The 26,354-nt window shown below is 49.4% G+C and overlaps 2 protein-coding genes across 6 annotated transcripts in view; one reads left to right on the top strand and one right to left on the bottom strand.

Moving 5' to 3' along the window:
- Window positions 1-13,310, top strand: part of B3GAT1 (beta-1,3-glucuronyltransferase 1) — a 30,467-nt gene extending 17,157 nt beyond the window's left edge. Inside the window, exons 2-7 of one of the 2 annotated variants that reach the window (XM_011286468.4) lie at window positions 3,845-3,957; window positions 4,106-4,252; window positions 7,885-8,393; window positions 9,035-9,331; window positions 10,071-10,171; window positions 11,363-13,310. In XM_011286468.4, the coding sequence (XP_011284770.1) occupies window positions 4,141-4,252; window positions 7,885-8,393; window positions 9,035-9,331; window positions 10,071-10,157 (1,005 nt within the window). In that variant the 5' untranslated portion in view covers window positions 3,845-3,957; window positions 4,106-4,140 and the 3' untranslated portion in view covers window positions 10,158-10,171; window positions 11,363-13,310. The remainder of the gene's footprint in view (window positions 1-3,844; window positions 3,958-4,105; window positions 4,253-7,884; window positions 8,394-9,034; window positions 9,332-10,070; window positions 10,172-11,362) is intronic. The other variant, XM_011286467.3, reaches the window with a different exon arrangement.
- A 2,283-nt stretch (window positions 13,311-15,593) lies between these two features.
- The window catches only part of LOC101098487 (beta-galactosidase-1-like protein 2), a 50,778-nt gene continuing 40,017 nt past the window's right edge, over window positions 15,594-26,354 (bottom strand). For all 4 annotated transcript variants that reach the window (XM_045038551.1, XM_019811577.3, XM_045038552.1 and 1 more), the window contains 11 exons: window positions 24,716-24,800; window positions 22,750-22,887; window positions 22,108-22,188; window positions 21,601-21,707; window positions 20,807-20,947; window positions 20,440-20,511; window positions 20,097-20,175; window positions 17,841-17,928; window positions 17,449-17,560; window positions 16,894-17,010; window positions 15,594-16,618 (listed from right to left, as the gene is read on the bottom strand). In XM_045038551.1, the coding sequence (XP_044894486.1) occupies window positions 16,532-16,618; window positions 16,894-17,010; window positions 17,449-17,560; window positions 17,841-17,928; window positions 20,097-20,175; window positions 20,440-20,511; window positions 20,807-20,947; window positions 21,601-21,707; window positions 22,108-22,188; window positions 22,750-22,887; window positions 24,716-24,800 (1,107 nt within the window). In that variant the 3' untranslated portion in view covers window positions 15,594-16,531. The remainder of the gene's footprint in view (window positions 16,619-16,893; window positions 17,011-17,448; window positions 17,561-17,840; window positions 17,929-20,096; window positions 20,176-20,439; window positions 20,512-20,806; window positions 20,948-21,600; window positions 21,708-22,107; window positions 22,189-22,749; window positions 22,888-24,715; window positions 24,801-26,354) is intronic.

The following is a 26,354-nucleotide window of genomic DNA, read 5'->3' as shown; positions in this document are numbered from 1 at the left end:
GTTAATATTTGTTGAATCTGATTAAATAAGCCTCCTCTTCAGCAACTAGGGGCATTGATGAGGTTTTCATCTGAACACCTGTAGTCTCAGAAGGAAACTTTCCTTGCATTTAGAATCATCCAGCCTTGAAGCCAACATGGATCTAGCTCTGCCACCCCAGGCCCAGCATCTCCTGTCCAGCCTGACTGGCTCTGCCCCCAGTCTTGGGAAGTTCCATCTGAGTTCCCATACCCAGGGAACCTAGTTCTCACACACAGCCTATGACACCCTAAAACCCATAGACAAATTCCTATGTCTTTCCAGACATGGCCAATCATCATAGCTAATTGGTCCTTAAATCATGACTATGTTCCATGAAAAGTTGCTCGGTTGACTTCCAGCCTTGAATGCCTACATGACCCCCACTGTTCTCATATAGAACACTTCTTCATCTTCATGGAGGCCTGTTTCAACCTCACATTGCTAAAATGGCAAAACTAAAAATTCATTAGAACTCTCCCAATCCAGCCTCTGTATTTTAAGATGAAGGTGGAGGCCAAGGAGGGCAAGCAATGGAACCCAGTCCCCCAGTGCAGGGGGACACTGTCCACTGCCCAGAGCACTGTCCAGGCCATTGCTGCCCCATCTCCCTACCACTGCCTCCAAGTGCTCTGCTTTTGTCGCCAAATGACCATCCCCCACTCGACCTTATATCCTCCACCCACATCACAGCCTTTGTGTCCAGTGAAGGCTTCTGAGGGTGGAAGGGCCTCCACATATCTGCACTTACTGGGGGACAAATGACAATTGAGGTTGCTCACAGATATGAGTGACAAGTATCAGGTGGGGAATCATAGCCCCACCAGGTCCCTGCAGTTTCCTGTCAGCCACCCCTCGCAGCCTCCACCCAACACTTCCTCAAACATCCCATTCTCCTTGCTCTTGCCACCTCCTCTCTGCTGGCCTCTGGGGTGTGGCGAAGCCCCTGCTCCATCTTCATGTTGATTCTTCTGCCCTAGCCAGCAAGGGCCCAGAGCAATTCTGGGGTCTGAACCTGTGACCACAGTCTAGCTACTGCCTTTCCACCAAGGCACAGGCAGAAGCAGCAGGCTGTGGTGAGGAGGCCACCCTTGCAGTCCCATCTACAGATCTGCAATAGGGGTAAGTGCAGCCCCCAGCTGCCTCCCCTGCCCCCAGCCCCATTTCCCATAAACCTGCCCCCTGCTGGCTAGCTGGCTTTCTCTAAGGCTGGGGGCTCTCTATGTGCTGCTTAACAACTGCCTGGTAATTAGCTCCACGATTTTGCTACTATGCTTATAATAGCCTCCATTAAAGTTATGGGGTTTTCAAGCCATAATGGCTTCCAGAGTAATTAATGCACAACTGGGTTTATTGCTAAGTTTATTTTTAGTGCTTTTCTCCCTCATCCCATCCTTCCTTTCCTTTCATAGATGTTTTGACCAAAAAGACTGGATGGGATCAGAATGGTCTCTCCAGAGCCCTCATGTACACTTGACTGCATCCTTCCTCACCCCAAACCTGCTGCCTGCTCCCACCTCCAGGGAGCTGCTGGGACCCCACAGAGCAGACAACTTTCATGGAGGAGTGTGGCTGTGAAGCAGTTCTTGGCCAGGGCCTGTGTGTGGACCTGTGGTTACACCTGCACCTCTCTTCCCACACTCCTGCCAACAGCATAGAGCCAAAGGGCCTGGACTTATGTCTGGGTCAACCATGACCTTATTGATTGCAACTTCAGACAAGTCACTGATCCTCACTGGGCATCAGTGATTTCCTTGTGAAATGGGGTTACAACAGCACCTATGGCCAGCGGACCATGAGGATCGAACATGAAGTATTGAGTGTCATTTCTGGACACCACCAAGAGCTACATAACAGCTTGTTATTACTAATGACAGCCCAAGCAGACAAGCAGGAGGTTGAGCAGGTACAAGAGGAAAGAGACTTGAGATAAAGAGGCTGCCCATTAAAAAAAAAAGGTACAGATGCAGACACCTGCACCATGAGCAGGCTGGATATGCACACAACAAATTGGCATGGAGGTTGCCTCTCTGTTACTTTCTCCATCCTGGAATTAGGACCCTCCCCAAGATGAAGGACATTTGGAAAAGCTCCTTTTTGAGTCACTAAGAACCCAAAGTAAATCTCACAGCTAGACCTCTTAGAAGCTCCCTTGTCTTCCATCAAATGTGGCCTAAGATGGCCCAGCCAAACCAAGCCCCTGACTCAGCCCTTTGCAGCCTAGTCAGTGACCTTGGAGTGGGGAAATTGGGCTGGGGCTGAGGGTGGCATGAGGTCACTCCATTTCATCATACTTAGTACATGAGATCCAGACAGGCCTCCTGGGGTGGACACTGGGCTCTGTCACCTGGAGGGGCCATGGAAGAGGAGTTTGTAGGAGACACAGCACATACCCCGGAATTATTCTCCCTGGTCTGTGTCCACATCATTTGTCCCTGCCAGTAACATTTAACCTCAGTGGATCTTCCATTTCCCTGAGAAGTTGGGGTAGCCTGTTTACCTCCTGCCTACGAGGAGACAGTGGAGGCAGAGCAGGCCCCTGGTGGTAAGTGGTTGGCTGTAACATGCTGACTGACCCTGGAAACCACAGTGCTCTTTACTGGAAGACATAACTGGTTCCTCCACAAGGTGACAAAACTATTTGGAGAGAGAACTAGACAAGGACAGAGAAACACACTGTTTCCAAATCTGGGATTGGGAGGTGGGGGGCAAAATTCTCCTTAGCCATGGCTCCTGATGCTGCCAGAGATGGAAAGCATGTGCTACCTGGGACTGGATTGGGCAGCTGGCCTCTCTAAGGGATGTCATTGCACAGTGCTGGACACTAGAAGTGGTGAGCATGCCAGGACCAGCCTTGGACTTCCCAGGACTGACATTTCCCCACCCCCTTTGCAGATCCCATCTGCATCTTACACAGGGTTCAGCAGAGAAGGGACAAGGAAGACAGAGAATAGGATCTGACAGTTTCCATGGTGGTTGTGAGGGCTCTGTGTGTGCTCTCTTTGTCACACAAGACAACAAGTCCCAGAGAAGGATGCTGCTGACGGACCCTCTGCAGAACTGAGAAGAAATTCAAGCAGGCTCACCCTACTCACCGAAGGGGTGTCTCTCCCAGGGCTCCTGTTGCTGCTATTTTGAGTTCCGTCTCCTCAGGGTATGGCAGCCCCCACAGGGACCATCTCTTCACCTTGCTGATACCCAAGCTATGCAGAATTCATGAGACTTTCCTATTGACATCGACAAAGAGAAGGCACTTGCTGCATGTACTCCCAGGGCCTGTCCCCAAAACATCTCCTGTTGGCCCTCACCCCAACACCTACCCCTTTATCTAGGCTATGAAGAAACCATCTGGACACAAACGTGGACACCAGAGTAGCCAATGCATCTTGAGCACTCAGTACATATATATACACCAGGCACCATTCTGTGGCTTTTGTGAGGTTAAAATTTAATTCTGAGCCTTGTGACATAGGTAGTGATAGCACCCTATTTCATAGATGAGAAAATAGAGGCAGAAACAGTTGCCATAACTTGGTAAAGGGCATATGGCTTGTTGGTGGCAGAGTTGGGGTTTAAACCAAGACTTGTGTGTCTGAAACCCGTGCCCTTAACCTTTGTGCCCTGCTGACCCATGTAACTGGGCAGCACCTTGTCCCCATGCCTGTGGGGGACAGAGGCTGGCCGAAGCAGTCCTCAGGGAGAAGGCAGTGCAGGCTCCACTATGAAAACGCCAATGCTGTGAGCCCTGCAGCCAGGCCCTGCCCTTCTGGGCATCTCTCCCCCCACCCCCAGGTCTCTGGCCATCCTGTTCTGCTCTCTCTTGCAGGTGTCCACTTCACAGGGTTCCTGATTGTGCCCCTGGACAGCCACCCCTTTGCAGTCTCCGGTCTGGCTGGACTCTGCAAACCTGCTTCCACAATGGGTGGGTTGTGAGCGCTGGTAAGACCTGCTAGCCAACATTCGGCTTCTCTGCTCTCCCTGTGCCTGGCCTGAGCAGCCCATTCCTGTTCTTTTCTCCCCTGTGCTTGCCACTGTCTGCTGCCGTCACCCCTGGGGCCACCCTTCTCCTGACCTTGCCGCCACTCAGGTAACGAGGAGCTGTGGGCCCAGCCAGCCTTGGAGATGCCGAAAAGACGGGACATCCTTGCGATCGTCCTCATCGTACTGCCCTGGACATTGCTTGTCACCGTGTGGCACCAGAGCACCATCGCGCCTCTGCTCACCGCACACAAGGGTGAGCCCCTCAACCTCTTGCCCTGGCCCCAGCCAGGCTTCTATAATAAGAATGACCACAGCTGACGCTGATGGAGTTCATATTTTCATTTACTAGGCAGTTGGGAAGAGCCATAGGATGATCAAGGCCAATGACCTTACCTTTTGGGGGGTCTTGGTCCCTTTCAGAATCTGATGAGTGCCAACACATGCATGCATGCACAGATGCACATACATGTGCACAGAGACACACATGCAGAGAAACACACAAAGGCACACATGCACAACGCTGCATCCAGTCTCAGGACATGTAAGGACTGGTTGCTTTCAGCTGTGAATGGGGAGGGATGGATGGACAGGGTTTCTGGCCTGTGTTTTAAAACCATTCAGGGAGAGCATATTATTTGCTTCTCTTTTCCTGCTTGGGCAACCCTGATCCTACCTAGTGAAAATAGACCTGGAAAGAGAAAAAGTCCCACAAAGCACTCGTGGATGAACAGACTAGAACCAGTTTCTCCTGGCTCTGAGTCCAAGGCTTTCCCTCCCACCAGGTTGCCTTTCCTTCTCACACTGGGCTCCCTTTACTCTTCTCCCTTCTATCTGCCCCATATCTGGCCTGCCTCCTCATTCCTCAGTCTTTCATCTCATGCTCTTCTTTCCCACCCACTCCATGCATGTACAGACTCAATACTGTAGGGCAGCAATTCTCCTATTGAAATGCACAACATATTACATGGGGGACATGATAACATACACAAGTACCCAGGCCCATCCCAGAGAAAAAGAGTATGGCTCTGTGTTAGGGCCTATAAATCCATGTATGGCTCATAACCCTGAGTGATTTGAATGCAGGCAGTAGCCAAGAATCATAGTCTGAAGCCAGGCTGTTTCACAGTTACACAGTGGGGCCTGCTCAGCCCCAGCAGTTCTTGAAGCTTCCATGAGGAATATTTTCCAGGCTGGAGATTGCAGAATTCCCACTGCCCCATGCTGGGCACTTAGAGCCTCTCCTGACATTTATCCTCCAACATCTCTCTTTAATGCTCATCATTTGGAATTGTTATCCTACAACTACATCATTCCAGAAGGTTTAAAGCTACAATACACCAAGTGACATAATATCATGTAAATTCCATTCTTGGCAAAGCTCTAGAGTCAGAGGTGTCAGAATGTTTCGCTAAGCACTGATGCTGCTGCCTGAGGATAGGGAGCTGGCTTTCTGTGTCCTCAGAATATGTCAAGATGGGCTTAAAGAAAGCTGCAATGAAATAATGGCAGGGGCACCAGGAGGCCTTTGTGACTCAAAGGTTGCAGAAGCCCTGAAGCCAGCACTGTGGCCCAGTCAGAATGCATGGAGAACTTTCCCAGGGCCCAGACCAGTCTGTTTGGGATGATTTGAATGGAAGAAAGATGGGGAAAATGGCTCTAAATCTTCCTTCCCAGTATTCAATTTCCAAAACCTCACTGACTGCAGGATGAATTAACCCTTATATCAATTTTGGTCAGAATCCCCATCACCTATCTCTCTTTCCTCCACCTTGGTCTGTTTTCCAAGTTTGACCTAAAACCCCTCCAAAAAGTCACCTTTGATCAACAGAGGCTGAGCTAGTCTTCTACACCTGCATTCACACACCAGGGGGCATGGTATTCCCCACTGCATGTCTTGTGCCCTTGGCCTGTGTGAACTCCCTAACAGCCTGGAGCTGGTCATCTTCTGGGTGCATCTGTACCTCCTCCCGGAGCCCAGTGTCAGATCTAATACATGAACTGCACACACTCCATGTGCTAATGTCAGTGATGGGAAGTAGGGGAGGTGACAGAATGGCTGATTCCCAGCATCCTCCCTGGAACCATACTTCAACCCAATCACGAAAATGCTTATTGCATCCTTTCTCTAGGTACAGGAAGCTATGCAGAAGTAGGGCTGGCAACTGTCCTCCTTTTAAACACGAGGAAATGATAACAACTGCCTGGCAGTGTTCTGAGTCCTTTACATATATTGACTCATTAATCCACATAGTAACTCAATAAAATAGATGCTATTATTAGCTCCATATTGCAGTTGCTAAAATTGAGGCACGAGAAGTAACCTGCTCAAGGGCATAGTTAGTGCCAGAACTGGACAGGGTATGAGCCCAGTGTTTGGATTCTTAGGTATGTCCTCTGACCATTCCCATCTCCTAGGTATGTCCTCTGACCATTGCCACCTCCTGCTGAGATCGTGTAAGAGCAGTGAGGGCCACACAGTTTTTCACACAGAAAGACTTGGAGAGCAGGGGCTCAGTAAAATCAATACCAATGACCCTGATTTGTCCTCTTTTTTTTTTAATTTTTTTTCAACGTTTATTTATTTTTGAGACAGAGAGAGACAGAGCATGAACGGGGGAGGGGCAGAGAGAGAGGGCGACACAGAATCGGAAACAGGCTCTAGGCTCTGAGCCATCAGCCCAGAGCCTGATGCGGGGCTCGAACTCACGGGCCGCGAGCTCATGACCTGGCTGAAGTCGGACGCTTAACCGACTGCGCCACCCAGGTGCCCCTGATTTGTCCTCTTGACAGGACTGCTAGCCTTACTAATGAGAAAAATGTCCAGGATGTAAGAAAAAGCTTGGTAATAAGAGCTGCCCCAACCGAAACAGGTTGCCTTCAGGAAGGAATGGGTTCCCCATGCCTGTGAGTGTTTTACCAGAGGCCAGACCTCTTCAAAATTTCACTGCCCCTGATGGTGTCCTTGGGGAGATATGTATAAACACTAGCTGGATGCTAGCACAGTTAGGGTCAGTGCTACGGTTAGTCTCCCAGATGTTTGAATGAGTGTCTAGAAAGTGCAGGTCAGGAGTTTGACATCAAGCAGCAGAAAAGCTAAAGCAAGTGTCCACTCTGTCTTTTTGTGTAGGTCAAAATTTAAGAACATCTAAAAGCACAAACAACAGGTTCAGGATTCAAAATTATCTTGGCAACTATAGGCATAACCCTGGAAGAAAACGTGGTAGTTAAGCATGAAATTCTGCACCAAGATTCATAAACAGGAAGGGAGAAAGAGGCCCCACTTGAGTAGAGGGTTTGTGAAAAATTGGACTGAGCTAACCTCACACTTTGTGAGATCCACAGTGTGCTGCAGCTAGGAAAGCACTAACACTGGGGCATTGTGGCATTTACACCACTGCGGGTGGCAGTGCTGCCCTGCTATGCAATCCCAAGGAGGTGGGGGCGGGGGGCGGGGGGGGGGAGGGGGGGGAGCGGGGGCGGCAAGTGCAGTAAGCTCTGGCCAGATGGGGAGAGCACCAGGGTGGGAAGCGTCAGGACACTTTGTCATATAAAACCCAACACATTTAGGAAGTGAGAAAGCAGTCTTGGAATTTGGCCAGCCACACTCAAATAGCCACAGAGCTGTCAAATATGAGAAGGAGGAAGAGGTTATTTCTGTGTCATTTCGGGAGTCAGAACTGGGAAAATGCCTGAGAGAATTCCAGGGATGCAGCTTTCTCGGTTACCTGTAAAAGCTAGAGCCCAGGCAGGTTTCCGATGGCATTCCTGCAGAAGGAGCTGTGGGGAGGTGTGTCTTAGCAGGGTGGGTGACATCCTGCCCATACCTGAGGCCAGAGCCAGGCCTGCACAGCCCAGCCACACACCGTGTGTCTCCCAACCCTACAGATGACGGTAGTGACCCCCGGCGCGACGTGCCTCAGGGCGCCGACCCCAGGGAATACTGCATGTCCGACCGCGACATCGTGGAGGTGGTGCGCACCGAGTATGTGTACACGCGGCCTCCGCCGTGGTCCGACACGCTGCCCACCATCCACGTGGTGACGCCCACCTACAGCCGCCCGGTGCAGAAGGCCGAGCTGACACGCTTGGCCAACACGCTGCTGCACGTGCCCAACCTGCACTGGCTGGTGGTGGAGGACGCGCCGCGCCGGACGCCGCTGACCGCGCGCCTGCTGCGCGACACTGGCCTCAACTACACCCATCTGCACGTGGAGACGCCCCGTAACTACAAGCTGCGCGGCGACGCCCGTGACCCGCGCATCCCGCGGGGCACAATGCAGCGCAACCTGGCCCTTCGCTGGCTGCGGGAGACCTTCCCGCGCAACACCAGCCAACCGGGTGTGGTGTACTTCGCTGACGACGACAACACCTACAGTCTGGAGCTCTTTGAGGAGGTGTGGGACGGGGCAGAAGGCTGGGAAGGGGTGGGAGGATGCCGGTGAGGGGCCTCTGGTGTGGGAGCCCTTTGGTATGGGCACGAAGGGAAACAGTGGGGTGGGGCAAGCAATGCCTGCTGGGGTGTCAGTGTAGACTGCAGGCAACCCGAGAAGGGATGGAAAAAACTCATTGCAGACTTCTGCAGTCACCCCTGCCTCAAGGGAAGAAAGCAGAGGATGTAGCTCATAGAACAAAGTCTTGGCCTTAGAGGCATGCCCTCAAGTGGTATAATTTTATGTGCAATAATTTATCCTTGGGACTTGGGAGTCATGGGAGTCTGGGCAGGGGAAGGAGTCATTTCAGACTCTACATTGGGAAGACAGAGGTTTTTGCAGGAGGAGAGAAAGCTAGACTCCAAGTCTTGTGGAGAAGAAGCATTTTAGCTGGGGTGAGCGTCAGGCCTTGCTTATGGCAAGGCAGGTTCCTCTGTAGATGCCTACCATGGAGGATGCATCTGGAGATGGGGCTGGGCCGGATCCCCTGGTATGGCTTCAGGTGGCCTATGTGTATAGAGTTAATTGATTTCTCCTTCTCTGGGGACAGGCACCACTCCCTATCAGCAGTCCCATGTGTCCTGACTCTGGATTCCCTCTTGTAGATGCGCAGCACCAGGAGGGTGTCTGTGTGGCCCGTTGCCTTCGTTGGTGGCCTTCGGTACGAAGCCCCAAGGGTCAACGGGGCTGGGAAGGTGGTCGGCTGGAAGACAGTGTTTGACCCGCACCGACCATTTGCAATAGACATGGCTGGATTTGCAGTCAACCTGAGGCTCATTCTACAGCGTAGCCAGGCCTACTTCAAGCTGCGTGGTGTGAAGGGAGGCTACCAGGAAAGCAGCCTCCTCCGAGAACTTGTTACCCTCAATGACCTGGAGCCCAAGGCAGCCAACTGCACCAAGGTAAACCCTCAGCAGAACTGGCAGGTATAATGCAAGCTTTTCCCAGCCCATCCAAACACTCCCGACAGGTCAGAGGGAAGGAAATAAAGACCTCAAAACTGCACTGCAAGGGACCAGCCTAGAGCCATGCCTTCCTAGAACACCCTCCCAAGAAGGTAGCTTATACCCAGTCAGGCCATCATGCTAAAATCAAGCACAGAAATGGAGAGGGTGGCAGTCAGTAAGGAAGACAAAGGGTTGCATCCCCTCCCAAACCTCAAAACAGCTAGGCTCCAGACATGTGTGAACACATATGCATGAACGTGTTCATGCCAAGGTGCATGCACACACATGCCTGCATGCACGTGTGTGCACATGCACACACATACACACTGCTTCTAGTTTGGACTGCTCCAGCGAGGGCCAGGACTATACACTTGGCTGAGCCGAAGTCTCTTGAAAAAATGTCTCCCTCTCTAGAGAGACGAATCAAAAAACACAGGGGAAGATGAGAAGTAAGAGGAAATCTTGGGACTTATTTGTCTATTTTCTGTAGCTGCACACTTTGTATTTCCAACAGATATTTTGAATGCCTTATATGTACAAACAGCAAGAATCAGGAGGCAGGTAGAAATAAAGAACAAGGACAGAACAGAGGGGCAGCAGAAGTACTTGTAGAGTGTGGGAGGGACCTGGGAGGGGGTAAGGTGAGGTTAGGGGGGGACCTGCTCCATGTTGTTTTGTGTCTCTGGACACACAGATCCTGGTCTGGCACACACGGACAGAGAAGCCGGTGCTGGTGAATGAGGGGAAAAAAGGCTTCACTGACCCCACTGTGGAGATCTGAGCCCCAGGCTACAGGTATGGCAGTGACAAGGGTAGACAACACACTGGGCAGGGGCACCCCAAGTGTGGATGTGGAACAAATCTGCCAAGGCTTTTCCTCTTGGTTTTTAATTGTGGGAGGGCAGGGCAAATACTTCAAGAGTGGAAGAGACATAGCTGAAGTCCCCTTCTCACTGTGCCACCTAGAAGTTCACGGGAGCCAATTTCCCCTGCACACCTGGGTCCTTCTGCCACCAACTCCTTTGAAGGTCTCACCTTCTAGACACAGCCTCATGACAACCTCCTGTCATTACTGCTGTTATTGTGGCCATGACACCAGTCCCATTGCAAGGCATTACTATGTGGACTCTTTCTCCAGGCTTTGTCTTCCCCTGTGGGTTCCTCTTCAGCCATGCTGCTGTGGCAGGGACCCCTCACTCTCCTGCTTCCACCTCATCAAGCACCTCCATGTGTCTCTTAATAGCAACAGTGTAGCACATTGATGAAAGCATGGACCCCAGAGCCTAGTTCAGGCTCCAGGCCTACCACTTTTCATCCTTTGACCTTACTTTCTTTCTCTAGGCCCCAGTTTATTGACCTGTAAAATGGGTTGTTAGGGGCACCAAGAACAATCTTTGGTACATAATGAGTCTTATGTAAGTGTTGCTACTTTTATTTAATTCTTTAAAACTTTCTATTGAAGTAGGCCACAGGATCTATCTACATTTTAGAGGTAAAGAAAGGGTGTTCAGAAAAGCTAAATGAAGTGAATTGTGCCAGCTGTTTATCCAAGTCAGGAAATTTATGGGCTTTTCTATAATATCATCCCAGAGGTGGGAGCTCAGACGGTAGGATACACATCTGTCCTCTGGCCTCAGAGTTAAGCTTCAACTTCTATATCATGTTGGCAGCTACCCTGCCCACAGGAGACCATGGGGTGTCAGTCTGCCTGTTTTGTGCCTTGAACCAAAATATCAGCTTGAACAGTGCCACTGAAAATGCATCTGTACAGAGCCCCATCCCCTACCTCCTCACCTGGTCACTGGAAGGACCTGCCCCCACCTGCCTCTCAATAAGGGATTCACAGAGGACCCTAGGGGTTGGGCTCTGTGGAGCTCCTGGGTGAACCCTGATGGGGGCTCATGATTGAGCAGTTTGGCCAGACTGGCTGCCCCTCGCCTGCCTCCCTGCTTAAACACCTCACCCATATTCTTCTCCCCTTCACAGGAGCCTCCTTCTCGAACCCTGTTCCTGGCCTTCCATCCTCTCCCCATGGCTGATGGTCCCTCCGAGGCAAAATCCTAAGGAATCACCATCACCCTCCTTTCTATACTGGGGGCTTCAGAGAGAGCCCAGCCTGATGCCGGGACAAAGGACAGAGAATCAAAGCACAGAAATCCCAGACCTGTTGTTACCTTCCATCCAGTATGACCAGGGGCCCAGCTGCTAGCCAAGTCATGCCAACCAGCGAGCCGGTGCCCCAGCACGCCTCCCCAGAGCTTCCTGCACTGACAGGGCCTGACGGAGCAGATGCGGTGGGCACCTAAGCCCTGGAGTGATGCCAGGCTGGGAGAGAGGTGAAAAGACCCCAGCTGTCAAGTGCAGTGTGGCCTTGCCTGGCTCCCTGCTCCTGGGGCCCAGCACGACTGCACAGGCCACCTGGCCAGGGAATTCTGAAGACCAGAGAACAGCCCCCTGCCCAGGCATCAGGAACACTGCCCCGCCCTGTCCTCGGAGAGCTGCTCTCAAGTAGACATACCTCTGTGGCTTTCCTCTGGTTCCTATTTCCAGAGCATAAGGCTGTCTTTGATCCCAACAGGCAACCACCCTGCATGAGGGGAGCCTGGGCCTACCATCAGGCTCCCCCATACCTCAGGCTTGTGGTGGGAGTGGAGTCGCCTACTCCAGGCCCACATCCCTCAAGCCTGCTCCTTCCAGCACAGGGAAGGAGGTGGGCCCTCGAGCCAGCACAGGTCATGGACTGACCTGGACTAAGATCATGTGGGCGGGCCCCTGTCTAGACACTGTCTCCCCACTGCCCACTGGGCTCCATGGCCTCTTGCTTGGGCTGGGACTGGGGAGGGCAGGAGCCCTCTTTCTGGAGCTCTTGAGAACCACAGACCTCAGGGGCTGAAGTGAGCCAGGGGTGGGCAAGGCAGAAAGAGGAGGGAGGCAGGGGCCATCCAGTACTCCTTTCTGCCCCTGTTTAAGGGAGGAAGGGGCTTTGGGTTAGCAGAGGGACTTGTGGAAAAGGGGCAGAGATCATTTGGATCCTAAGTGGAAAGGAGACCTGAGCACACATTACTTTGGAAATCATTCTATTGTAAACACAAAATGGGAACAAAACTCTCCCTTCTCCCTGAGTTGGGAGCATGAGAACAAGCCTGCTGCTTGTTCCCTCTCCCCCCACCCCCACCCCTGAGGAAGAACAGTGTGCATGTGTTACTTCCCTGTACCTGGAGGCTACTGACAGGGACAGCCCTCTGCTGGCTATCACTCATGCTCCTGAAAGTTGGAAGCACAATTTTCCTCCCAACTGGAGGAAAAGGAAAGGCCTGAGCCTACTGAAGAGGTGTTTATTTTTTAACCCTAACAGCCCCCACTCCATTTAAACTCACAGGACCGGTCTGAGGACCGCTAAGAACCCACTCCTGGGTGGGTGGGTAGGATTCAGTCCAGCAACCTAACATTCAAAAAATAGCATTGGCTGCCTATTTTGAAATGGATTTAACTTCCCACAGCATTCGTGAAACCATCCGATGGGATCATATCTCTGAGAACCCTGAGCCACCTTGCAGGATATTCCCAGCCTCTTACACTTTCTATGGTGGCTCTGGAAATCAACCCCTCAGAATCAAGTGGGGTGTCATGGGAGGGGAGGGAGGAGGTGTGCACAGGGCACCCACCAAATGAGTGAATTCATGCCCAGGCACAGCACTGCCTCACTCACTGAAACCAGCCCTGAATGCTCAGGTCAGCCTGGCTGGTCTTAGGCCACCTTCTTAGCCAAAACCCCAGGGCTTATTTTTCAGGAAATTGATAATGAACAACAAAATGGGATATTCTGTTTTTATTTTTGTTTTTTTTTGGCGGATGCTATTTCTGTTGATTTCACCTAATAGCCTCTCTTAGCCGCATGTGTATTTATTTATAATTATAACCCTGGTGGACTGCAGCTTTCATCTTTGTTGGTGAGTTTGTTATCAATCAGAGTTGGGTCCGTGACTACAATTTGTTTCTCAAACCCAGTGTGTTCCTGCTCCCCACCACAAGAGTGAGGCCGGGGTCTAGGAGCCACCAGAACAGAGCCTGGGGTGAGGGTGGAGCCTGTGCAGCTGCACCATCTGGTCTGTTTTAATTTAACTGTATTTAATTTGTTTCCAAAATTAAAAGTCAAACATGGTTTTTAATAGCCCTAATCCTCTGCAGCCCTGCCTTACTTTATTCTCATTTACTGCTTTAACCATCCAACAAGTATTTACTTGGCAGGTGCCTACTATGAGCAGGCATTATTCTAGGAACTAGCACAGAGCACTTGTCTTCATGGAGTTTCCCTCCTTAGGGACAAGACAGATGAACACCAGGCATATACGGTATTTTAGATGTGATCTGGTCTAACGAGAAGTATGAGGCTAGATAGGGGTGTCAGAGTGTAGCTGAGGAGTTGATCCCCTCTCTAGGGTGGTCAGGAAGGCCTCCCTAATGAGAGGACCCAGCAGAGCAGTAGAGTACAGACACACAGTTACCTGGATCAGACCATTCCAGAAACGGGAACTCACTTCCAGGCAGAGAGTACTTAGCATTTTTAAAGATCAGCAAAAAGGCCAGTGTGCCTACAACTGACTGGCAAGACAGGAGGGGTTGGGTGGGAGGTAAGATGGATGCAGTTGGTGGGGTGCACAGAATATACTGGCCCTGGGAACCGGGCAAAGCTTTTGGCTTCTGCAAGTAAAAAGGGAAGTGGAGCCGTTGGAGGGTTTGGAGCAAAGGGCCAAACTGGCCTATAAAGAAATCACTCCCCTTTCTGTGCTGACCATAAACAGAGGGCAGGGCAGGCTAGCGGAGGTGGCTCCTGCCATGATCCAGGCAGGAGATGATGGTGAGTCAGAAGAGCAAGCCTTGGGACAGAGAGAAGTGGTCAGGTTCTGGATATGCCTGAGATACAGCCAGGAGAATGGAGTGGTGGAGTGGTTGTGCAATATAAAATGGAGAAGCTAAAACCAATCTGAGACACAGAATAACCATTTCCTGCTACGGGACAGAGTGCAGCAGGGATCATGGGGGAGTAATCGGACTTTGTCATCACATGCAGGAGCAAAGGTGAGTGTACAGCCAGTAGATCTGGAGCTCAGATGGAGATAAACATTGGAGAGCATGAATTTCCAGGCTGTTTACAAACCCTGGTTAGTGATGCACCCACAGTGAGTGTGGACAGAGGGAAGAAGAGGCCCAAGGAGCAGGTCTAGAGATGTGGGGGTGATGAAGAATCTTCTAAAGATTCTGTGATGAAGCCATCCAGTAGGGAAGGTCCAGACAAACATGAATAAACTCTGTAGGATGAGCTCTGCCAAGGGGCTTTGACAGAGAGAAGCTGCAGGGTTAGCTGGCAGATAAGGTCAAGAACAGTAAGATGGGGCAAGAGGACCAATGCATCCCTGAGCAGATTTTGATAAAAGCAATTCAAGGGGATTCTTCACTTTATAAAAGAATTTGCTGTAAGATTCATTTAAATACCAGTTCCCTATCACATCTTCCAACAAAGCCAACCTTTACATACACCTTTGTAAGAACACGGTCGGGTATAAAGTAAGGTACAGTGACACCGCTCCCAGTGCTGGCCATCCCCAGATAGTAGGACCCTTGGGCCGAGCCCCTTGTTACTGTATGTCCTTGACCCAGGCTCAGCTCTTGGGCCCAGTGGCTACACACCACAAATGCCCTACTGCAGAGTCCTTTCCTTAGCCAAGCCCAAGATGTAAGCCATGGGGTGGCTGGGAGCCCCATGGCCTGCTATTCCCCACAGGCCTTTATGGATTCCTGGCATAGGCATCGTCCTGGAGAAGTATTGGCTATTTATGTTTGATTATTACTGGCAGTAATTAGTTTCTGGCAGTACAATCCAGATGTTATTCGTGAGGAAAACTCACCCTCTGTAGCTAACTCACATGTCGAGCTCTTGGCTATCTAGCAGATTCTTGCAACTGCCCACCAGCACCAGAGTGAATATGTACTTGACTTCTCCTCTCCAAGGGCACTACCAATCCACAATGACATGTCAGGCAGAATGAAGGTCAGGAGGGAGGTGGTAAGGAGCCAGGGGCTAGATCATCCACTAACTAGGTAAACTCAGGGTCTAGATTCTCAGTGCCAGATAGACTAAATGGGTGCCTGACACCACAATGCCTTGGCATGTGGTAAACAGGGGCAGAGATGGGATCAGAAATATCACTAAAAAGGGTTTGATTCAACTCTTGCTTTATTGCAATTCAGGACAGTGAACCTAAGCCAAACCAGTGGACTTGATCCCTAGAACAAGCACCTCAAATTTGGACGACAGTTGCAAAGGAAGACTGGCTCTCCTCCCTCCTGCTTAGTTACAAGGATTGAAGGAGAGACTGAGCCAGAAGCAAGGTCTGGTCTAGGCTTGCAGGCCCCGTGGTTACACCAACATAGCAGGGAGGCTCCCTGCCCAAGCCACTGGAGCTGGGCACTCATATTGGGGTGTGGTTTCTTCTAGGGCCTGCATTCCCTCCTCAGCTGATGTTCCTTCTCATCAAGTAAGACCAGAAATATTCTCTAATTCAGGCTGAGTATTTCTGTTTCTCCTAAGCTTGGCTTGTCATCCTGTCAGATGCAGTTAAAGTGGAAAGGAAAAGAAGAAGTGTGTGTCTCTCAAATGGAGCTTCTTCCAGAATCCCAGAGAGAGGTGAGACATCCACCCCCTTCCCCATTCTATACAAATGGTGACAAACCTTCTATTTCAGAAATGAAAAGGGGCCATGAGGGCCATGCTGAGTGCAGGTGAGAACATCATAGAAGCAAACCTCATCACGTGGAGATATGATGAGACATTCCCACCCCCGAGAGAGACATCCCTCTGTCCTCTCCCAAAGAGCAGGAAAGTAGAAAGATGTCATCAACAAAGCCCAGTCAAGAAGCCACTTAGGTAAGAAGAGGGTCCCTCCCTCCTATTCCACTTCTCTTCTTCAGTTCTTCCAAGTTTAGGGCCTTGAATTAAAGTAGGGGGCAGAGCTGTAGCCCCCGTGGCTGCCTGAGAATGTTACTTAAGGAAACTCTCCCACATGGGAGAGTGTCAGGGAGCAGAGCACCAGGCCTTGCTCAGCTGGGAGGACAGTGGTGCTCTCCTGTTTCCAGGGGGTGCAGGAGCGGTGCTGCTCAATCAAGGTATTGGTTCCTGCCTAGGTGGGGTGTTTCAGTGAACTGTATCACAGGGCCTGCCATCTTCTCCTCGAAAACAATGACCTGGGAGAGAGAAGGGCTGGTGTATGACAGTAGCCGAGGTTTGTCTTGGAGCCAGGTGAGGGTGCCTTAGGGGAAGGGATTGAGAAGCAGGCTGGAAGGAATGGGGACCCACAACTCATCAGCACCAAGGAGGAATACAGAAGGAGCTGGCTAAACCTTCTGCCCCCCCTCTCCTGCCCTAACCAACCTTAATAGACTGTCACTCGCAGCCCCCAGGGAAACACTGTGATACTGGGGAGGGCTGGGACAAGGGAAGGACTTGCAAGTGTTCCCACCTGGTTGATGCCTTGATCCAACCAGGCACCTGGGAGGTAGAGGGTCTCCTGGGGTCCGATGTTCCAGTAGCGTCCAAGGTTTTGGCCATTGATGAATACAACCCCCTTCTCCCAGCCCTTTAAGCAGAGTGGGAAAGGGGTTAGTTTACCATGAAAGGCACTGAATATAAAGTCACATGAGAAGACAGAGATGGACACATGCCTTGCATTCTTCTCTCAGCTTCCAAGATATCAGTATGAATCGATATTTTAACAGTCATGAGGTTAACACATGGGGTATTCTATCTCCTGTGTCCACTAGCTCTAAGCCTCCCCAGCAAGGCACCCAAGCTCAGACCTGGACCCTAAGAAGTATCACCAGGTGGTTCTTCTGCTTTGAGTCCACTCCCCCTCTCCAGGGAGGCCCCAGAGACCCTTCAGAGAGGGCAACACAAAGACAGAGACTCTCTGGGTGCAGGTGATATAGAAGGCTCCAGCAAGGGCAAGTACAGGGGCTTGGGCTCAGAGCCCTCGGAGGGAAGACTGGAGAACCCAGGCAGTAAGAGGACTACAAACCTCCAGCTTCATGAAGGTGTCAAAAGGGGAAAGGGAAATTGACAAGACACCCAAAAAGAAAGCAGGGAACGTAGGTACTGCAGGGATAGGGCTCCATTTGTCGACGCTGAACCTATGAACAGAAGACAAGAAAGAAGAAGAGCACATTCTCAGATCTGGACCCTATCCCGCACTCAATCACAAAGGCGTCCCAAATTTTCACCACCTGTTAACCAGCATATCATGGAAATTCCCCGGTCTTTAGCGCTGGTACTGCCTCTACCCTGAGCAAGCTGCTCTGGGCTCTGGGTCTGTTTACACGTGATTGGGAGGAGCTAGGCCAGAGCAGGGCCTTCCTGGCTCTTATTACATGTTATCCATGGGTACACACACTTCATGGGGTCAGGACTCACCTCTGAAAGAAGCTCTTTTTCATATCCAAGCTGTAGATTCTGAATTTTTTCAAGGGAGAATCATTCAGATAGATATTTCCAATTAAACCTGTTGGAAGAAGCCAAGGAAACATGAATAAGGACAAAGGAAGGGGCACAGCTGACCCAGCTAAGGCCCAGCACATACATGGAGAGTTTCTGGAAAGTTCAAGTGAAAATTCCTCCAGAAGTATATACTCCCTAGAGTATATACTACAGAGCTCTTCACGTGGTATAAAACCTCCTCTAGAAATCCCAAAGGAGAGAAGAGTTAGTAATAGCAATATTTGCCAGGCCTTCTCTGGGACTTGCATGGAAGAGTACATCTAAGGGCAATGACAGAGCTGAGAATGTCATAGGGTGAGAACAGTCTCTGGTCTCTCTCTGAAGGGGAAACTCCCTTTTGGGTATGAGAATTCCAACACAATAAAATGAAGCCCAGTGGGCAAATGATCAAGAGGTCACAACAGTTCTAACTTAGCTTCAAGGTCAGATTCAGTGGTGTCCCAAACTAAACAGACCTACTAACTCAGCCAGAAATCTTCTATATGGCCTAGGATTAAGGATATATTAAGTATTTGAATTGTGAACAGATGGCAATATGATTTGGGCATCTGAGTCTGAGGACCCATGCACACTTTTGCATAGTGATTAACTAGTGCCTGGGGGGAGGAGCCATTGATGTTGGTCCTGGAGTAGCTTCCAAGGTCCTCATAATCATGGAGCTGCTGAGTTTCTGAAGAGGGATTGTGAATAGGCTAGGGACTGTAAACAGGTTCCATGGAGCCTGTGGACTCTTAAATTGCAGGTACAGGTGTATGTGGGGGTAGGTCTATGACTTAAAAACACTGAACTGCTCCAGGGGTAAGAACTCCACAGTGAGAGTCCAAGGCACATCTTAATCAGGGATCTGGGAGGCAAAGACTGGGAACAGGGTCATGCTGGCAATCCCTTCCTGTCCCCAGGAGAGCAAAGGAAGTGAAGATGGGCCTGGAGATGGAGCTCCTTGGAGGAAGAAGCTGAGATCCAGAGAGTAACACCGGGGGGATTGCTTAGGGGAAAAGGAAGGTAAGCCTGGACAATGCTAGAAGCAACTGTGAGGCCTATCCAGAGAGGGCCAATCCAGGACCCAAGAAGCCCCCAATGGCTGGGCCACAGTGCTTCCCTGGCAGGCAGGGAAGGGATGCACAAACTTCCTCATTACAAAGGCAAACACCCATGAGAGTTGGGAGGTCACCAGTGTCCCTTACAGTAGTAGGATTTATTTGTCTGAATTCTTATGTCACAACTTACATGAAACCACCCACATTTTGACAGATGAAAAGGAAGAGGCACATTTAAGCATAGAAGGTTTAGAAGACCAGGAAAAATAGAGGCATCTGGGTGGCTCAGTTTGCTGAGAATCCGACTCTTGATTTCGGCTCAGGTCATGATCTGACAGTCATGAGATCAAGCCCACGTCAGGTTCCATGCCAGGCATGGAGCCTGCTTGGGATTCTCTCTCTCCTTCTGCCCCTCCCCCACCTCTCTCAGCCTCTTTCAAAAAACAAACAAACAAACAAACAACCCAGGAAAAATAACATGAATTGGTAAAATATTCCTAGGGGAGCATACCATCAAGAGCATTTGTTTACTGTATGTACTAACTCCTCCTCCCCACCACAAATGAGATCATCAATGGATTTCCAAGGTGGATCAAGAAAAGAAATTGAGTGTGAAGATCCAAGAAGGCAAGGGTCCTATGCCATTTTTCGATTTCTGGGGATCTCCTTCCTTAAGTCTCACCACCCCCACCCCACCCCAAGCAGATTATCCCCTGATAAAGCAGACTGCAGCCCAGAGAGATGTGGAAAGGCTGGCTCAGTGTTTCCTGTGTGTTCACCATGGACATGTGGACAACATGCATAGGAAAGAGGTCAGAACCCAGGTGGGACTTTCAGGCCCACATCCACCTCCCTCCAGTGGGCCTCCATGACTCAGCTCCCTCCAATGGCCCTCTGCAACCCACCTGTATCCAATAGGACTCTACAAACCTCTTCCTTCCAATGGGCCTCCATGACCCACCTGCCTTCAATGGGTTTCCACAATGGGCTCCCTCCAAAGGGCTACAATGGGCTACAATGACTCTACCTCATGAGAGTCAGCCTCCATGAACTGCTGGCATGCTGGTATGAAGAAAATATAGCCAGGCACTGCTAAGCACTAGAAGCTCTTCTCTTAGCACATGCTGTGACCCACCTTTGCGCTGGTCATCAATATTATCCCCGTAGTTGACTCGCCCACGATTCTCCACCAAGATCCTCAGCCTGGTGTAACCCTGCCAGGAACATAGTGGTTGATGATGACTGCCTGATTACCCAGCCATAAGATTTCTTTGTGGAACCCCAATTATTCCCTAAACTCTGAGGATGGGGGTGAAAAAGTACCCACTGATCAGATACCAATGCTCTTCCCTTCTTGCCATCAGCAGCTCTGTGATTAAGAAGGCTCCCGTCTTCTAGGTCTTCCTCTTTGACTCCCACCAAACCTATTCAGGAAGCAGCTGGTGCTAGCCATTACCCAGCTCCCCAGAATAACAAACCTGGATCAAGGGAATAACGATCTTCTTCTTTTCATAGTCCAAGAATCCTATAGACACTGTGTTCACAAATACCTGCCAAAGGAACAGACAGAAAGCATCCATGGGTCCACAGGAGAGTGGCATAAGAGGAATTTCTGCTAAGCAAAGAAAAGGGTAATATTATGTGTCTGTGGTGAATATGGGTGTTAGCCAGGCATAGGAGGAAAAATGGGCATTAGCCCATGATTGTAGTTGAAAAAGACAATGATGGGCCATTTCTACACACTGGTAGCAGGCAGATACATGAGGACTCAGGAGAGAGAGTCAGATGTATATGGTAGGGCTGGATGACTACAAGGTCACAGGAATTAAGAGAAGACATTCCTACCTGTCCCCGGTCACGCACAAGACCACTAAGGACACCTGATGACGCAATGGTAGTCTCATACAGAGTGTACCCAAATGACTGTCCATTTCCATTGTTTATTGGCAGGTTCTCCATATTGACTGGTTTTTCAGAATTGACTGGCTGTAGAGAGAAGAGTCGGGAAAGATGCAGACTAGGCAGAGGAGAAAAGAGGCACAAATTTCATCCTGAGTCTTCTCGGGGAGTGTGGAGTAGCAGACAGATACTACACGGGGCTGGCTGTGGGGCAAGGGGCCCTCTAGCCTTTTCTACTAGTTTGACTTCTCATTACACAAACATGGGGAGCCAGTCCTGCCAACTGGTTCTCCAACCTCCAAAGTTCTGATTTTGACTTATCACATTAACCCATGGCTATCCAGGGTCACGCGTGTGTGTGAAGGCAATGGAATGAAGCCCAGCAATGTATCAGACCTGTGGCTTTTCAAACCGCCACCATTTCTGCATCACAGCACCCCCCCTGAGTCAGCTCCAGGGTGCACCCTATTCTCAGAGAGGGATAGAGCCCACTCACAGGCCTCCTCACCTCCTCTCTGTCCACCCAGGCTGGAGAAAAAGACTTCCTACTGTGTTACCCAGTTTTTCTTCAAGTTCTTTTTGTTCCTTCCCACTTCATACCCTAGCAAAAGTCTGTTCTCTTAACTCTGAGCTCTAACGTCATAAAAGAGACCTCAAAGCTATCAAGCACTTTTTACCCCTCCACAGCCCTGCTTGCCCACCTAGCAACTGCCCTGGCTTCTCTACCCTGCTGCACTCACCTCCTCCATGTACTGCAGGGCGTCCCACAGTGACAGGTAAAAATTCAGGCTCAAGGGCTCATATGCAATCTTGGGAAGAAGGTCAGGCTGGGGAGGGAGAGGAACACCTGCAACACAGACAAGAGGGCCATCCCAAAAAGTCATTGCCTCCTCCAGCCTCCCTAGCCACTGGCTCTTGTCCACAGCCCAGTGTGATCCTTTATTCTGGAGCCAAGATGTAAACAGTCTTAGACTGCCTGATTCCCACTGGGAAGGTAATGTGGGGGCGGGGGTGCAGGGGACTTTCTCATACCCTCAGGAGTCTTACCGCCCAGAGAAAAGATGAAGCTGCAAGCACACAAACTATGATGAAAACAGTTTCTCAAACTTCCCTGTCCTTGTCTAGGGACATTCTTGCACATAGGTCAACTGGGGTTTAGGTGGGATAGTGAAGAAGTAACTCTTTAGGGGTCTCAGAGCACAAGTAAGGGCCCAAATTGGTGCTCAAGTCTGCTGACTGCCAGGTACCTGAGATGGAGCCAAAGAAACTTCGGAGCTTGAAGTATTTAGCTGTGTAATCCCCCGCCTCTGTCAGCACAGCATCGTAGTCTGCAAGACACCAGGACACTGTCACTTGTCACCTGTATCACAGGACAGTGTCCGCAGCAGAAAAAAAGAGAAAGGAGAAGCTGGAGTATAGAGGCAGGGTCTTTTTCTCAGTAATCTGGGAGGCAAAACACTTTTCGTGTGAGCCATCAGTCAGAATACAATAAATACTAAATACTATAAAGTGACACCAAAAGTGCCATGGCCATAGCATGACCCTCAATTTCCTGCATCTTGCCTACCTTCTGTGGACTCTCAACCTAAAGGGAATCAGAGGTCACACATCTCAAGGGCCTAAAGAGGCTGCCCTCATTGAAGAATCTGCCTTCACCCTGCCTGTGCTTCTCATTTCCAAAGGCTCACAGGCATGTCCATGGGCTTCCATCTCCTACTGCTCTAGAAATTTAAAAGTGACAATCCAGACAAAACTATCCCTTCCCCAGGCACTCTAGAGCCGAATGCATTAAACGTGCCAGATGCTGCCCCTAAATGATTCTCCATAAAAAGCCCCAGACATGCAAATGTGGCATGTTCCAGGGAAGGCCAGTGTTGGGGACTACTTACCATAGCTGGTGACATCAGACTTATAGTCATGAAAATGCATGGCTCCATTTATGAAGCCAAAGTTGGTGCCTCCATGGAACATGTAGAGGTTGATGGAGAAGCCAGCATCGAGAATGGCAGACACTGTTTTTAAAACCTCTGCAGCAGGAGGGAAGAGAGGGGATGTTCAGAGCGAATCAGAGATTGGGACAAGCCTCTCAGCTTTTCTGATCCCCCAACCCCATCAAATTCAACTCCATAGCTCTGCCCTTCAGCTTCCACTAGAACCGCAATCACAGAACATGAAGGGCATGAAGAGAAATGGGCCAGCACCACAGCCCCCGAGCTGCAGCCTTCCAGCTGTCGGTTCCACCATGTCCCTGATGACTACGATCAGAACAGTGTGCTGCTTGGGCTACCTCCACCCTTCTCAACCATTACTCACACTTGGAAAGATGCAAAAGACTGGACTCATAATTGGAGATGTTTAATTCTGATCACCTCCCCAATCCCACCTCTATGAGAAAATAAGCCAAAGATGTGAAAACATAACATCAAAGGAGAAATATCAAGTACTTTTATACACACACACACACACACACACACACGTATTGGCAATCATATTGGAAAATATTAATTTTTTTTTAAAACTCAGTATTGATGAATCTGTGGGAAATAAGTATTCTTGTTTAATAATAGTAAGAATTGCTAACATCTTGCCAGAGTACATGTATACCGAAATGTATACTGAAACTTCATTCATGTAGCAATTCTATTGCTAGGAACTTAAGCTAGGAAAAATAATATGCCAGGTATGCAAAACTGGATGTTCAAGAATGTTCACTGCAATGGTGTTCAATTAACAAAAACCACTGGGGGTTGCCTGGGTGACTTAGGCGTTGAGCTCAGGAGTTGAGCATCCAACTCTTGAATTTGGCTCAGGTCATGCTCCTGGGGTCATGAGATCAAGTCCTTCATCTGGGGCCCTGCACGGAGCATTGGAACCTGCTTAAGATTCTCTTGCTCTCCCTCTCTCTCTCTCTCCCTGATCTCTAAAAAAAAAAAAAAATTAATTAAAAATAAATTAAAAAAAACGAAAACCACTGGAAGCAACCTAAGTGTTCATCAATAAGAGAATGGCTAAATAAATCGTGTTTTAATCACCAACACCACAGGGTTCTTTGCATCCTTTAAAACAGTGATGGACTCTCTAATAGTGTGGAAGGCTCTCCATTTGTGTCAGTCACTGGCACAAGCAGGTAACACAGAGCAGATGTGACTGTATGTGTCCATATCTCTATCTGTGTGTGCGTACAGGGCTGCAGACAGAGATAGCAAACTGCTAGCACACTCTACAGCTGACCATTGAACAACATGGGTTTGAGCTGTGCAGCTCCACTTATGTACACTTTTCTATAGTGTAGTGCTGTATTTTCTCTTCCATATGATTTTCTTAATAGCATTGTCTTCCCTCTAGCTTGCTTTGTTGTAATAATACAGTATATGATACATACCATGTGCAAAATACATGTTAATCAATTGTTCATGGTATCAGTAGGTTTTTGGTCAATAGCAGTCTATTAGTTATATTTGGGGTGAGTCAAAAGTTATACCCAGATTTCAACTGTGCAGGGGGTCAGCACCCTTAACCTGCACATTGTTCAACAGTCAACTGCATGTGTTTTCTCTGGGCTCTGGGATTTTTATTTCTTCTTTCTACATTTTCTGTATTTGCAGGATGTTTGCAATAGGCACACGTTATTTATCTAATACAGAAACATGATAAAGTACTGTTAAAAGTCCTACTATTCTCTTTAAATGTCAAGACAAATGACTCTGGACTATCAAGATCTGACTATTACATGCAGATAATCCCAGGAGCCTTGCACCCTACAGCTTATTTACATCAATTAGCAGGTTATTTGGAACTGATTTTTACTTTGTAGGTCAATACACATGGTGGATATAGGTACCGTAAAGCACTCACCAGAAGAATCCAGGATGTTGTGTGGGCCTCCCCACGAGTCAAACCACCCGGTCCAGTACTCCATCACCATCTTGGGCTGAACCCTCTGGACACCACAAAATGAGAAGTTAGCTGGCCAAAAGAGGCAGAGGAGAGCTCTTCCTTAAGGGAAATCCTAGCCCCTCGACCCTCCCAACTCATCCCTGGCCACACACTCCTTGACTTAAGGTCTATCAAAAGCAGAGCACAGGTGAGGACCAAATGCACGAGCACCAGCTGAATCTCCACATGTGGCCTCCACACTTCAGGTGGAAAGTGGAACGAACTAACACAGTTGATGCAGGAGACCCTGCTGCCTTAATGTGGTTTTAATGTTGCATATGGTGCTAGTGAGAAAACACAGAAATGTGTGTTCAATGTTAGTCTGCATTAGAATTCAGCATGTGCTCCGAGAGTCTTTTCCTACATTGGTTTGCTTTCCAGGCCAAGCCAACCTTTGCCTATCCTCTCTCAGGGAAGGAGAATGTTATATCAGGATAATTCCATTTCTGAAGGGCACGCCGAGGATGCAGACCCCTCAGGTGCTGGAAGAGTCAGAGGGCTATAGAGTGGGCCCTTTCTTGAGATCTAGCTTAAACAAAAGTGTAAAACTGGACAAGAAAATCAGAGCACTATATAGCACACTTATTCACAGTTCAGGCGCTGCAGCCACAATAATTGGCTTCACACCTTGGCTAGGATGTTCAATAACAATTAAGTCTTTAATATTACCTCAGAGTACTGACTTTCTCATGGGATTGTCCCCAGGAAGCAGAAATCATTCCCAGAGCCATGCTTTATTCTGCCATGTTTTCAGAAGAACCAGAGCATCTGAGGGAGGTGTAAGGACTAATTTGCTGCTGTTTCAGGCTTCCTACTAGAGACCCTTCCTCATTCATCCTCATTTATCAAGTACTTTCTCTGTTAGTAATGGCCTTACATTTAGAGGACAACACATACAGAGCAACAAAATCTGGTCCAGAGTGATGGGGTAGATTTATTATCTTATGAGTAGAAGATATCAACCCCACCAGAGTAAAGGTCAAAATAGTCACAACAATTTTTTTAGCAAGACTGGTGGTTTGGTTGTCTTTACAGCTGTCTCCCTCCCAAGAAGGGGATACACTATACCATGTTTAAGTCACTAAGGGAGAAGTAGATTCCAAGTGTCATATGTCAATAGTCTCCAGTGACAGGAAGGGATTTCCCAACTTGAGGGTGCCAGGGCCAAGGTATGGGGGTATCTACCAGTGGCCCAGGTCACTGCCCCACACAATGTGGTGTAGAGCTAGAACTCTGCCTCAGTCAACTGTGCTATACTCCCTCACCAGTCACTTACTGGGTGCTCTATTTGTTCTATAAATCTGTGCCCTTAACTGTAAAATGAGGAGACAGCTCACCTGGTTACTGGGAGAATTAAATGAGATATTACATGTACAGCCTTCAGCACATGATGCCTAGCACTTGGGAAGAGCTCAAGAAACCATCACTGGACATGGACATGAGGACCCAGCAAGGTTTTGACATCCCAAAGTAAGCAGAGCTGGAACTATCTGTTTGAGTATTCAAAGCAGACTTTGATCTAAGTCCTCTTCCTTGAGGAAAACAGACATCCCTGAAC

This window comes from Felis catus, chromosome D1 (genome assembly GCF_018350175.1).
Source record: "Felis catus isolate Fca126 chromosome D1, F.catus_Fca126_mat1.0, whole genome shotgun sequence".
Lineage (NCBI taxonomy): Eukaryota > Metazoa > Chordata > Mammalia > Carnivora > Felidae > Felis > Felis catus.
Note: the sequence above shows the minus strand (reverse complement) of the source record. Positions and strands in the feature narration are given on the sequence as shown.